General features: G+C 59.7%; 1 protein-coding gene across 1 annotated transcript; it reads right to left on the reverse strand.

Annotated features, from left to right (window-relative positions):
- Positions 1-657: 657 nt before the first annotated feature.
- On the reverse strand, positions 658-13,400 carry LMAN1L (lectin, mannose binding 1 like). Its single transcript, XM_055319614.1, is given in 14 exon segments — positions 658-883; positions 1,920-2,047; positions 2,898-3,021; positions 3,864-3,919; positions 4,252-4,335; positions 4,999-5,150; positions 5,457-5,589; positions 6,218-6,273; positions 7,090-7,210; positions 7,605-7,704; positions 8,944-9,002; positions 9,091-9,198; positions 9,316-9,470; positions 13,220-13,400. Coding segments are annotated over 14 exon segments (1,593 nt in total). The 3' UTR covers positions 658-747.
- Between the last annotated feature and the right edge of the window lie 205 nt (positions 13,401-13,605).

Below are 13,605 nucleotides of genomic sequence, written 5' to 3' on the forward strand. Positions count from 1 at the left end.
GGCGCCCGGAGCTCTGCTCCCCTCTCTCCCCTCACTTCCTCCTCTGAGTCCCTGATAGCCAGGATCTCAGCTGGCTGATCCAAGTGGCAGCAAGGGGCAAAGATCCAGCCCTGGGCTCTGCCCCATTGTCCCCAACCCGCTGCCCCAGCAGCTGCCCAGAGAGGTGGACGCCAGGAAAGGGAGGGAGACCAGAGAGGGGGAATCCCAATTACATCTCCGTGGGTTGCCTCGTTTTAGTGTGTGTGCTGCCAAAGCGAGCACCATGGGTTGCCTCCCTCCCATGCCAGCCCCGCTGACCCCTAGAGCTGCAGGAAGTGGCAGGGAAAAGGTTGTTCATGGTGATGCTGGCTTGGCTAAGCCAGGAAGGACACCTGGAGGTACCACTCTTTGTGCTGGGTGAATTTGGGGATAGAATTATACCCGGTTGTGATTTCCTCTCCCCCCATTGTCCGGGGTTCAAGGCTCGTGGGGTATCTTGGTCTTTTGGCAATGAAGCCATTCCTTGACCTCCTTACTTGCTTGGAGCTCACTGTCCAGGTACCTGTCTGGAGAAAGTGGAAGCCTTCAGAAAGTAAGGTGAAGCCAGAAGGTCAATGAGCATGTCAAAGCATGGAGAGATGTAAATCACTTTTAATAAGATTGGAGCTTCCCCAAAGCTAAGGTGTGAGCAGGAGCTGGGCACCCAGAAGGAGAGGGTACTGGCCAAGTTGTCTCCCCCCTAGACACCATCCACCTCCTTCCGGGCTTTCAGGTGAGTCGTGCACGCATACTGGGGGAGAGAGGCTGCCTCCTCAGAACCCCCAGGGCCCCAGGGACGTGTGGTGCAGGACATGGATGGCTGCCTGTGGACAAACAGTCCTGAAGGCTCTTGTCCAGCTCCCGCCTATTGTCAAAGAAAGAAGAAGATTACTTGGATTTCTGCCTTTGGGGCTCTTGAGACCAGGCTCCAGACTCACCTCTCTAGCATCTCTCCACCCCTTTTCTAGGACCTTCCGTGGCTCCCTTGGCCTGCCCCATCAGGACCACATTCTTCCCCTGGCATTCAAGGTCTGTCCAGGTGGCTCCAGCCTTATGGCCACCATTATAAGCCTACCTAATGCATAAGGTTGTCATCATTTCCACTTTGTACCTTTGCTGTTCTCACCTGGAGGCTGTCTCTTCTCTGCTTTTTAAAGCTCAGCACACTTCACTTCTCCTCCAGGACCACCCCAGACCACCCTGATTCTTCTTGTCTTGACATTCCATCAATAAGGACTGTCAGTACCACTTCTGAGCACCTTAGCACCTTCTCTATCTCTAAATGTTTCATTCCTTCAACAAACACCCACCAAGCAGAATTAGTGACTTCCCCCCACCTTTTAAATCCCGTTCATTCGGTTTCACAAACTGGTCCCACCCTGCTTTGACAGTACTGAGTGAGTCACTTTTCTTCCAGAATATTGTGCTTTCTTTTTCATGCTTCCATGCTCTTCTCATGCTGTTCCTCTGCACTGATGCCTTTACTTATCTTGACAGGCTGGAAACCTTCTAGTCACCTTGACGACCCATATCCAACATCCCTTCCAGGTCAATTCCTCTATCTGCCCAAGCTGGGTCAAGGGCTTTATTCCTATACTGTCATAGCCCCGAGCTTCCTGCCATCATGGCACCGACCACATAACTACCAGTTACTCATCAGTTTCTCACACCAGCAAGTGACTTCTGTGAGGGAGGGGCTTAGATGGGGCCAGCAGTTGGGCAGGTGACCAGTAGAGCCTATCAGAAAAATGGGTCTTGGCCCAGGTGCTGCTCCTTGGCAGTTGTCAGGCCAGGCACATTCCCCTGGGCCCCAGTGCCCCACCTCTCAAGTCGGGTGGCTCTGACCCAGAATTAAGAGGTGCCAGGTAGGTGTAGGATGTCTTACCCGTGGGAAGACCCACCTGAAGTACTCGTAACAAAAGAAGCCTAGAGTCTGAATGAGGAGGAAGAGCAGAAAGATGCCAGGCTGCAGGCACGAGGAGGCCCCCGGGGCTTGGCAAGGTGAGCAGGGGGGCTTGGCTGCTGCTTTCTGAAAGGGGACATTTTAAAATGTTTTTTTTTAATTTTTATTTATTTATTTATGATAGTCACAGAGAGAGAGAGAGAGAGAGAGAGAGAGAGAGAGGCAGAGACACAGGCAGGGGGAGAAGCAGGCTCCATGCACCGGGAGCCCGATGTGGGATTCGATCCCGGGTCTCCAGGATCGCGCCCCGGGCCAAAGGCAGGCGCTAAACCACTGCGCCACCCAGGGATCCCGAAAGGGGACATTTTAAAGTCCTGTATCAGCTTCTTACCCAAAAGGAAAGAGGGGACCTGGAATCTGGGCCATCTGTGTGGGCTCTACTTCCTTTCCCAAGCATGGGACACCCTGGCTGTCATCTCCAGAGAATTTGGAGAGGGTGAGGGTACAAAGCAGCTTCCCCCACCCAAGTTCCCATGGCCCATCTGTGGGAACAGCTGGGAAGGCCTAGGGCCTGGGATCATCGGGGCTCTGAAAGGCTCTAGAGATGAGAAAGAGAGAAGTAGAGAGCAAAAGACAGACGGTGAGGGCAAATGTAAAAGCAAGACAGGGCAGGGGCACCAGGAAGAGAGGGCTTCACCACCAAGCTCTGAGCACTCCCATTTCACTTCTGGTCACTGAGGGGGTTGGACCAAATGGTCCCCAGGGTTCTGCTGGCATCGAGAGTCTCTGGAACCCTCCAGAGAGCAGAGAGGGCAGAGAGAAGGTAAAATCTCCATCACAGACACGTCCAGACCCCAACACAGATGTGCTTGCCAGCAGTCCTAGGAAGGGAGCCCAAAGGCAGGAGGACCTGGGGATGCACAGGGGCTGGGCCTTAAGGGCGGGGGCCTCATGGTATCCCTACCTTCCCCCTCACCAGTGGGCTTTGAATGTCCTTCTGCAGGAGGCTCAGGATCTGGGCCAGCTCTAAGAAATGATGCTTGGTGCCCACAGGCAGATAGAAGAGCTGGGCTCTTGAGGCCACGCGGGCAGCTGCATCCCTGGGGGATGAGGGGGACTCATTATCCCTTCTGGTTGTACCCAAACCTCCTAACCCTTCCTCCCTGATTCCTCCCTAATCCCTGATTGCAGCACCTGGTAGGGAACAGGCACCATCTATAGGGCCCCTTCTCAGGGGCTGGTTTCTTCCCCCAAACATTCCTGTGTCCTCAGACAGTTCTAGCTCCCAGAAAGTTCTCCGTAAAGTTGCCTCTCTCGACTCTAGGCTCCCTGGGCTCTGCTTTCCATCCCCAGCCCCCAGGGGCTTAGTTCCTCTTCCCTTTCCCATCCTCCCACCCTCAAGTGTCTAGATGTAAGGGACCCAGAATCCAGCATCCAGCCTGAAGCTTTCCTCCTCCGTGGCATCAAGGTGACCTTCCTGTCCACAGAGCTCTGTGGGGAGCCCCTGAGGCTTGGCCCAAAGTGGGATGTTGGGGGGCTGGTGGAGGCACAAAGAACACAGGGACTGCCCCCTCCTGCTAGGCCTGATCTTGGTTGTGGTTGCTCCAAGCATGTCATCAAAGCACGGCCTCCTTCCAGGCGCTGAAGGAGGGCTCAGATTCAACCCTCCCTGGGGAGGTGGGGTGTCTGATAGGGGCTCTCATGAGGGCCCCCTCCCAGGGAGAATTACTTTTAAACTAGGAATTTCAAAACTTTAAACTTGAGTCAATTAAGTTCAAGTCAACTCAACAAACCTAACGGTGCCCCAGCCCCTCCCTGTGCGCCAGACTTTGTGCTGGGTGCTCAGGAAGTGAGGAGAGGACTAGGGAACCCGTGGAGGAACTTGAGGCTGAGCACGTGGGTGGAGCGGGACTTCTCTGCCCCTCCTCGCAGATGCCCTTACCTTATCTCTTGCAAGTTCTGGAGCAGAGTCCTCTGTCTGTGGAGCAGGGCGCAGACCTTGGGAGTGCCACCCTGTTCTCTGGGGCCCAGGGCCCAGCCCCTCTCTTCTCAGAATCCCTCTTCCCCAGGGACACTGGAGCCCTCTTCCTTCTGGAAGGCCTTACCAGCTTACCTGGCCCCTGCTCACTTTGGACATTTATCCCCCGTCCAGCTGGGCTTCTGGACTTCCCTCCTCTCAAACCGCTTACCCTGGAGGGTCATAGGCTCTCTGCCCTCTGCAGAAGTGGTTCTGCCCCTGGAGGCAGCAGAGGCCCAGTCGAGTCCTCTCCTACCTACTCCCACTCGGGGCACAGTCCAAGATGGGGCCAGTGCCCAACAGCCCTCAGTGCCTGCGCCTCTGTCTCGCTGAGAGGCCTGGAGAAGTGACTGCCCCTCCCCGGGGTGGGTAGAACCTGGCAGGAGGAGTTCTGGGCCTGGAAGTAGGGTCAGAGAGCGGCCTGGCCTTGGGAGTGTGGCCCCGTCGCCACCCCGCCGCTCCAGCAGCCCAGCCTCAGTCACTCTGGCCCAAGGACACAGATGAGAGCCCCGAGCTGTCAGAGCCCAGCAAAGCTCGCAGGAGCCCCTGGCCTCTCCCGCCTGGCATCGAGCATCCAGCTCTCTGGCCCAGGCTGGGCGTGCCACGGGGCATGACTGTTCCGAGGAGAAGCCAGGAGGGCAGTGGCGATGAAGCGAGGCTCCGGGTGCATCTGAGCACTAAGCCAGCCATCCGTACGTGACCCAAGTCACATGTGGAGCTACATGCAAATTAGCACCCGGTCTCTTTCTGGCACTTGTCCAGGGCCCCGGGTACCCGGCAGTGCCTCTCCCAGCCCCAGCCACGTGGATCCGGGGGCACCTGCTCACACAGGGCTAGCCCCCTGCGCGCTCCCCGGCCTCGCAGATCCAGCCCATCCTGCCACCTGCGGCACTGCCCCCCCTTCCTCCCCAGGCCTTGGGGGAGACTAGTCCCCAAGTACAGCGGTTGCTCCTCCTCCTGGACAGAGGGAGCCCCCCCAGTGTCAGGGACCCAGTGCCTGAGGGAGCTCACTCTTCCAGGCCTGCAGGCAGGGCCTTGGGTGCCCAAGGCGGCCACTCACCCAGGCTCCGACAGGCCTGGCATGGCCCAGGGACCCCAGCTGCATCTTCCATTGCCTCTCAGCCTGGGCCAACTGTTTGGATAGACCCTGGAGGGCCTGCAGGATCTGGCGATGTCTGCCCAGCGTCTCCTCCAGGCCAAAGCGTCGCTCCCCTGGAGAGTGGGGCAGAGCTGGGACAGGCAGCCGGCGGCACCGCGGTAGGAGGTCCTATCTTTGGGGGGTTTCTTGGAGAGGGTGGGCAGAAAGTCAGGCTTCTGCCTCCAAGACTCTTCCCTGAAAAGATGTGTCTGCTTGGTGGGTGGGGATAGGACCGAGTCCCGGGACCCGGGGTCTGCTAGATGGGGCCTCCTCAGGCCCTCCTCTCCCCACTACTTAAAAGACTCCTGGTTTGAAAGGAAGAGGGTCCTGTGATGCTCCAATGAGCCCCTGCCCCACCTGCCTGCTCCCTGGGTCCCTACTTTCTTCCTGGACTTTGGAGCTCAGCTTTGGCATCACGTCCTCCCTGGTACCGAGGGCCAGCCTCGCCTGAAGCCCTTCCAGCTGCCTTGCCAGCCGGCACTCCTCCATCTCCAGAAGGGGCTGGCGGGGAGGCTGGACAAATAAGACAGAAGTCAGGCCTGAAACCCGTGGGAGACCTGCAGTGAGGTGAGCTTTCCCCCAGGGCCCCAGCCCCCATCCTGGTGGACCAAACATCCATCCCAGCCAGGGAAGAAGCCCCCCAGCTGGGTCTCCCTCACTGGGCCACGAGGCCCTACAGTTGCAGCCCGGCTCTGCGGCTGCCCCATCCCCACCCCCTCCCTCCTGCTGCCGCCTGACACCCCAGCAGCTCTCTCGGGACTCGGACCTTTGTCCGGGCTGCTCCCCACTCAGCCACCTCTCTCGGCTTTTCAAGCTCCTGTCTTCCAGGTGGCCTTCCCTGCTCCCCTTAGCTGGTCAGGACCCCTCTTTCATGTTCCCACAGTCCCCAGCCAGCTTGGGAGATGCTCCAGGACAGGGCCTGGGGCCAGGTCACCTCTGGCCCCCAGCACAGCCCGGAATAAGGCCTGGCCTGGGCAGAGCTGCAGAGCTCAGAGACACAGACAGCTCTCAGTAGAGATAAAGGCTGGAATGATGGTATGGAACACCGTGACGTGAGCAGAAGCTTCTGCGATGGGGAGGGGTCCCCGGGCTGTCTCTCCCCTAGCTCTCCCCTGAAGCGCCGGCCCAGGGCTGGCATCACCTTAGGACCCGGCTCACTCAGACTGAAGGTCAGGAAGGACAGGATGTCATGGTCATCTGGAAAGGGGGGAGAGAAGGGAAGGTAAGACGCCCTCCTCCGCCCAGGGGCCTCGGTGCTCAGTCCTCACCCCCAGGCCCCATTACATTCTGGGCAGGCAGGAGATCTGGGCAGCTCTATCCTTCGTCTTGCTCACTTCATAGGAAACGTGTGGGGGGCAGACAAGCAGGGGGGTGGACGGTGAGGGTGGACCCACACACAGAGCCAAAGTGGGTGCCCCACAGTGAGTGGGTAAACTGGACAGTCCTGGGCGAGAGCCAGGGCAACAGACTGACACCCTCAGGCCCCAGAGCGTGGCCTCTACTGGTAGAAGCAAGCACGAGTGGCCACCCCCTCAGCAGGGCTCTGATCATTTCACTCTCCTCCTCAGAAACGTTCCATGGCTCCCTAGGGCCTAGAGCCTAAAGACCAAAGTCCTGGCCTTCAAAAACTCCCACTCTTGGGTTCTATTCTGCTTTCCAGCTGTGGGTCTCCCCATGGACTCTCCATGACGTTACATCCTTTTGCTCCGGTTCCTTAAATGTCCCTCGTGGCTGCCCTCTTCTGCTTGCCCCACAGTCCCCAGCTGGGGCACATATGAGGCCATCACCGGAATAAAGGCTTCTGGTGCTTATCCTATTCGAGACTCAGCAGCCCTGCAAGGCAGACACGACTTCCCCCGGTGGCAGCAGAGGCCCAGAGAAGGCTTGTGCATGACTTCCCAGGCCACGTAGAAAGGAAGTGGCTAGCCCCACACCCAGAGCAGTTTAGAAGGTGTGCGCAGGATACATCATTAGGTACCACTCTCTGCCCTCACTTGTCCAGAAGGCCCTCACCTGCCAGGGTGCTGGTGGCTGCCGAGACCCCAAAGAAACCTCAAGGAGCCAAAAGCAGGGGCCCGGTGTCAACGCAAACCTCATCTAGGTCACTGGGAGTGAGGCCACTGCTCAGGGACACCTGAGGGGTACAGAGGAGTGAGCGCCTTGCAGATAGAACCCTCTCCTCTCCCCTGACCCCAGCTGTGGGGCACTGTCCCCATCTCTGATTTACCGGCTCCCCTGGTTCTAAAGTAGAGCTTGCAGGCGGCTGCAGGGCTTGGCATCAGAATGGCACGGGGGGTGGGAAGGGACACACGCTCACCTGGTCTCACTCCAGCCCACGTAAGTATGTGCTCTGGGAGTTAGCAGTGTGTGCAGGGAGGAGGAGCCCGCATGTGCCAGGAACCCCGTGCGGCAGCACGGGTACGACTCTGTTGGGGTCACGGGGCTCGCACAGCAGCTGTGTAGCTCTGGGCCCTCCAGCCCTCCAGCCCCCACCCAGAGAAGCTGCAGAAGCAGGAGGGGCCACTCACACGCAGCCTGTGCCCCCAGTATGTGATCCGTGTCGTGAAGGGGCACGGCAGGTTGCGGAAGTCCCAGCGGCAGGAGCCCAGCTTGCCGCCGGCTCCGTCCCTGTGGGCACAGGACCCAAGGTCTGGTCGCGGGGGTGGTCCTGGGGGCTGCTCTGCGCAGGCGTCCTGGGGACGCAGGACGGGACAGGTCCCCGTGGCCTAGCCGAGTCTGCTTCTCTAGCAGGAGGAGAGGCGCAGGAAAGCAGGCCTCGCCTGGCGGAGCTGGGAGCTGGAGTTTACAGAAGAGGCCAAGGCCTTCCTGTGCCCCGTCTCTGGGCTCTGAGGGGCGTGGGTCCCGCCCTCGGGTCCCCGGGCCCTCCCTTGACCTCCACGTCTGCCTGCGCCTGCCTGCAGGGAAGGCTTCTCCTCCCTCTCCTTTCTCCCCGCCTGACTCAGCAGGACTGAGTCGGGACAGGTGGCACAGACAAGTTCTGGCGGCCTGAGGGGGCCGAGGCTCCGTGGGGCGGAGGCACACAGCAGGTGCTCCCCAGCCGGGCGCAGGGCGGGGAGGGAGGCCAGCTCTGGGGGCAGCCTGCGTCACCTTGGCCAGCCCTCCCAAACCTGAATTTTCCCCACCTTCAAAATGAGGATAATAATTGGAACTACCTCATAACATTGTTATGAGGGTTTAACCAAGACCGTGAATGTAAAGTGCTCGGCCCGGCGCCAGGCGCACAGGTAGTCTCTGCTCCATAAACATGAGCAATTACTCTAATTGTTATGAGCTGAGGGGTATTTGCTGAGCGACACTGATGGGCTGGCCCTGCTCCCGGGTGGGACTGGAAGCCACGTCAGCTGGAAGGAGGGGTGGCGCAGGGCGCAGGGCGGGGCGCAGGCCACGTGGCCTCCAATCTCGGCCCTGCACACAGCCGTGTGACCTTGGGCAAGTCGCTCCACCTCTCTGGGCCTCCCGGGCCAGCCTGTGATTAGGGGCCAAGAATCCCTCGCCGCCAGGGTGCTGCTGCTCAGAGGCGGTGTTGTGAGCGACCACACTCGGCACATGCTTCCCCTTGTGTCCTTTGACACCCCCCACCAGGGTGGGGGCCCTAGGCATTGAGGACTCAGTGGGGCTGTTCCTGGGAAGCGCGAACAAACTCAGGTCCCTGCCCTGGAGGAGGCCCCGCGGGGACCAAGGAGACAGGAGTTCCAGGGCAGCAGCTCAGATAAGAGGCCAGCGAGGAGGGCATAGCCGGGCAGTGTCAGGGGGGCGCCTCAGGACCCAGGCTGGGGCTCGGGTAGGCAGTGAGGGTGCCGCGGAGGCCCCGGGAGCGGGCTGGGGTCAGTCCTGACAGGCGCTTACCCGTGCGACTCAAGGCGAGTGTGCCCATCACTGGCCAGCACGCGGATGACGGGGCTCTGCTGCGGGGGTGACAAGCGGCCTGAGCCGTGGGTGCGGGCTGGAGTGCAACGGTGTGGACGGGAGGGCGGCCCGGAGATCACCACTCACCTGGGTGTCCTCGGCTGAGGAGTCGTAGAGGATCCCGATGCCGTCCCACGAGGTCGGCCGCCCTGGGGCCAAGCCCACCTGGCCCTTGTCCCGGGTGTACCACACGGCCTGCGGGGCCCCAGCTGCTCAGCCCGGAGACCTCAGGACACCGGAGCCTCGGGATCGCCACCTACCTCCCCAGCTCACCAACCCTGCTCCCGCTGGGCCTCGACTGGGGCCACTCACCATGCCCTGGGCTCCCAGGCGCCCCGGCCCCGTCACCCTCATCTGCACCTCAACCTCCCAGGCTGAGAAGAGGACAGGAGCCCTGCTCCACACGGCACCACTGAGGCTCTGTGTGGACGGGGCCAGGCGCACTTATTCCGGGCCCAGTACGGCACCTGCGGACAGGGGCAGCTCAGAGCCAGGGCCCCCCCCGCCCCCCCTCCCCCCCCCCGTCCCCTGCCCTCCGTCATTCTCTGGCCTGGGCCGCGCTCTGGGGGAGCAAGAAGGTGACATCAGGGCCTGCCAGTAAATAACAGGCTAGCTGTCGCATACGGGAACCCACCGGAGACGTGGGCGCTGGAGCCCAGCACAGAGCTGGAGCCCCCCACAGCTGAGGTGCCTCACCAGGTGGGGGCAACGGATGTCAGACCCACGGGGGGCGCTTCACCTGCTTTCTCTCTTTTTTTTTTTAATTTTATTTTATTTTATTTATTTATGATAGTCACAGAGAGAGAGAGAGGCAGAGACACAGGCAGAGGGAGAAGCAGGCTCCATGCACCGGGAGCCCGATGTGGGATTCGATCCCGGGTCTCCAGGATCGCGCCCCAGGCCAAAGGCAGGCGCCAAACCGCTGCGCCACCCAGGGATCCCTCACCTGCTTTCTCAAGGAAGCCTCACCACAGTTTGTGCGGCCTGCTGTTAAAAGACCCCATTTAAAAAAATAAAAATAAAAAGAAGACCCCATTTTACACACGGGGCTCAGACAAGCTAAGGAACTAAGTGGATTGGAACTCAGCTCATCCAATTCCAAAGTATGGCTGACCCTCCAACAACAGGGCTTTGGGCTGCGTGGGTCCATTTATATACGCGCGATTGTTTTCATAAATGCCATATGATACTGTAAATGCGGTTTCCTGATGATTCTCTTTTTTCTTAAAATTTATTTATTTTAGGGGCACCTAGGTGGCTCAGCGGTTGAGCATCTGCCTTTGGCTCAGGGCATGACCCCGGGGTCCTGGGACCGAGTCCTGCATCAGGCTCCCTGCATGGAGCCTGCTTCTCCCTCTGCCTGTGTCTCTGCCTCTCTGTATGTCTCTCATGAATAAATAAATAAAATATTTTTTCTTTTTTTTTCTTAGATTTTATTCACTTATTCATGAGAGACACGGAGAGAGAGAAGCAGAGACACAGGCAGAGGGAGAAGCAGGCTCCATGCAGGGAGCCTGATGCAGGACTCAATCCTGGGTCTCCAGGATCAGGCCCCGGGCTGCAGGCGGTGTTAAACTGCTGAGCCACCTGGGCTGCCCTAAATAAAATATTTTTAAAGAATTTATTTATTTTAAGGAACGAGAATGAGTGTGAGCAGGGGGAGGAGCAGCAAGGAAGGAGGGGTTGGAGAAAGACTCTCCAGCAGACTCCGCACTGAGCCTGGAGCCTAGGCTCACAACCCTGAGATCACAACCTGAGCCAAAACCAAGAGTCGGAGGCTTAACGGACTGAGCCTCCCAGGCGCCCTCTTCCTTATGATTTTCTTAACACTTCCTTCTCTCTGGCTTACCTTATTGTAAGAATATGATATATAATACGTACAACGTACAAAACATGTTACTTGCCTCTGTGCATATTGGTAAGGCTTGTGGTCAAGCTATTAACAGTTAAGTCTTGTGGGTGTCACAAGTTACATCCTGATTTTCCACGCGTGTGGGGCCGGCGTCCCTAACCCCTGAGCTGTTCAAGTGTCAACTGTTCAAGCATCAGCCTTTCGCCCCACAAGAGAGACTTGTGCCTTTCTGAGTCTCAGGTTAGGAAACAGGACCCACGGAGGAAAAGGATGCGTGGGGGGCCCCGGGACACAGCAGAGTGCTTTGTGAGAACAGCCACGTTGGGGTTCAGGATCCAGACTGCGGAAGCACAGAGAGACTCCCGTGTGGCCAAACGAGGCCCGGGGGCTTCCTGGTTGGGGCGCCTGGGGGCATTCCAAGGTGAGGAAAGCATTTGAAAGCCAAAGTGGGACCTGGCTGGCATGGCAGGTGGTGAGGAAAGGGTGGGGATGGAGTGAGTGAGTGTGTGTGTGTGTGTGTGTGTGTGTGTGTGTGAATTCTCAGTGGCTGTGGCTAGGGGGAGGCCTATCCTGGGAGGAGGAGGGAAAGGGGAGAGAAACTGAGGCAGGCTCGGCAGGAATCGGGGGGAGGGTGATCAGAGGCCTCACCCAGCTGGCTCCCCACCCCTCTGGCCTGCCAGCCTGGAACCTGGCCCAAGGCCCAGGCCTTGCCAGGACTTTCCGGAGGCTACTAATCCCGGCTGTTTGCTCAGCAAGGCCAGGGCTGGGGGTGGGGAGGCTCAGAGGCTGCAAGAACAGATGTCCTGGGGGCCCTTAGAAGCCACCACTGCCTCTGAAGTGGCTTGTAGGAGGCAAGGATTGTCCACTGAATACTACACGTGTGCAGTCAGCCTTACGTGGGTTGTGCGTGAGACCTCACCCCAAACTGTCTCCCCGAGTCTGACTCGGCCCTGCGTCTCTGGGCTCGGCACAGAGGGGCAGTAGTGGTGGCAGGGAGTGAATGAATGAATGGACAGGCCGCATCTGGCTGTGTGACCTTGGCAGAGCCTCTGCTCCTCCACTGGTCTGAGCCACTCCTGGCCTGGTGGGGCCCAGGGGCAGGGGGCGCCGCGCGGCCCTCCCATCTTGGGCCTGAGGCAGGGCCCGGCTTGGTGCCGGGAGAACCGGCCCCTTCCTTTGTTTACCTCCGGTGCCTCCGTGAAGGAAGATTGACGGGGCCTGTCATGGTAAAGGGACACCTGTTCTGGCCTCAGTCAGGAATCACGCGCCGCTCAGAGCTTCCATCTCACACACACAGAAATACGTGATGGATCTGCTTTCTCTCTTTGCCCTGCCTGTTAGGGAGCTCTGAGCCAGCTCCATGGACAAGTCAGGGGGGCAGGCCACGCAGCACGTGCTGGTGACAAGCCTTGTTCCTAGACTCACCTCCTGCCTCAGCCTTAGCCCCTAGTCTTGATCCTCTTGTTCATTTCTTTTTTTTTTTTTTTTAAATTTTTATTTATTTATGATAGTCACAGAGAGAGAGAGAGAGAGGCAGAGACATAGGCAGAGGGAGAAGCAGGCTCCATGCACCGGGAGCCCGACGTGGGATTCTATCCCGGGTCTCCAGGATCGCGTCCTGGGCCAAAGGCAGGCGCTAAACTGCTGCGCCACCCAGGGATCCCCTCTTGTTCATTTCTAACATAAGCTCGTCTGTACTGCGTGGGTTTTCGTCAGTCCTTGGGAAGCCTTTCCGAGGGGTGCCTGTCTGGGCTGAGCATCTGACCCCTGATTTCAGCTTGGGTCATGACCTCAGGGTTGTGGGACTGAGCCCCACAGTGGGGAGAAAGATCCGTCTTGAACAAGAGCAAGTAGAAGGGAGACTCCGGAGGCCTGGTTGGGCAGTTCCCGAAGCTACTGTGCTCATGCCCAGCCCCCCCCCCCCCCCCCCCCCCCGCCAGCACACACAGGGCAGAGCTGCTGCTCCAGCTGCCAGGCAGCCCCCAGTTCTCCCGGCAGGAGCAGGGAGCGGGGAGTCTGGCGCGGCCCAAGCTGCCTTGGGCGGTGGGTCTGGGCCTCAGCAGGTGGGCGAGCGTGTGTACTTACAGGCCGGAGAAGCAGAGGAAGGAGAGGGTCCAGGAGAGGCAGAGGGAGAGAGAGAAGCCCTAGGCGGAGAAAGAGGAAGGCAGGGAGAGAAACTGAGGCCGGGGGCGGGGTGGGCCGTGGTGGGCGGAGGCGGAGGTCGGTGACAGGGGCCCTGGGCCCGCAGGCCCGCGCAGCACCGAGTCACAGCTGCCTGGAGCTGGCCAGCCCCAAGGCTGATCCACACCCCCCATTGCTCCCCTCGGCCGGTCCCCACCGGTCCCCCCCCTCTGGCCCGCTCACCTCCATGATGACTCCAGAAGGGTATTGCAGCCCCGGGCGCCGCCAGCCTGGGTCCTTTGAAGCTGAGCTTATACTCAAACCTCTTCTGAAGAGAACTGGCCCCCTCAGGGCCGGGGGCGCCCAGGAGCAGGAGGAGGGCGACGGCGAGGCGGAGCAGGGGCTCCCCGCTGGCCACCAGCATTGCAGCCGCAGGGGGAGGCCAGGGCGGGGCGCCAGGGTGGCCGGGCGGGGAGGAGCTGCTGTCGCCTGTCCTCTCCCTGTCCCCACAGAGGCCGGTTCCTCGGGGCGACCTACTCGCCAGCCTGACCCCGACCTCTGGCGCACCTGGCTGCGCCCCTGCCACCGGCCTCGGGCCAACACCCGCCGTCCCTCGGGCGGCCTCTCCC

The sequence above is a fragment of the Nyctereutes procyonoides genome, unplaced genomic scaffold (genome assembly GCF_905146905.1).
Source record: "Nyctereutes procyonoides isolate TBG_1078 unplaced genomic scaffold, NYPRO_anot_genome, whole genome shotgun sequence".
Taxonomy (NCBI): Eukaryota; Metazoa; Chordata; class Mammalia; order Carnivora; family Canidae; genus Nyctereutes; species Nyctereutes procyonoides.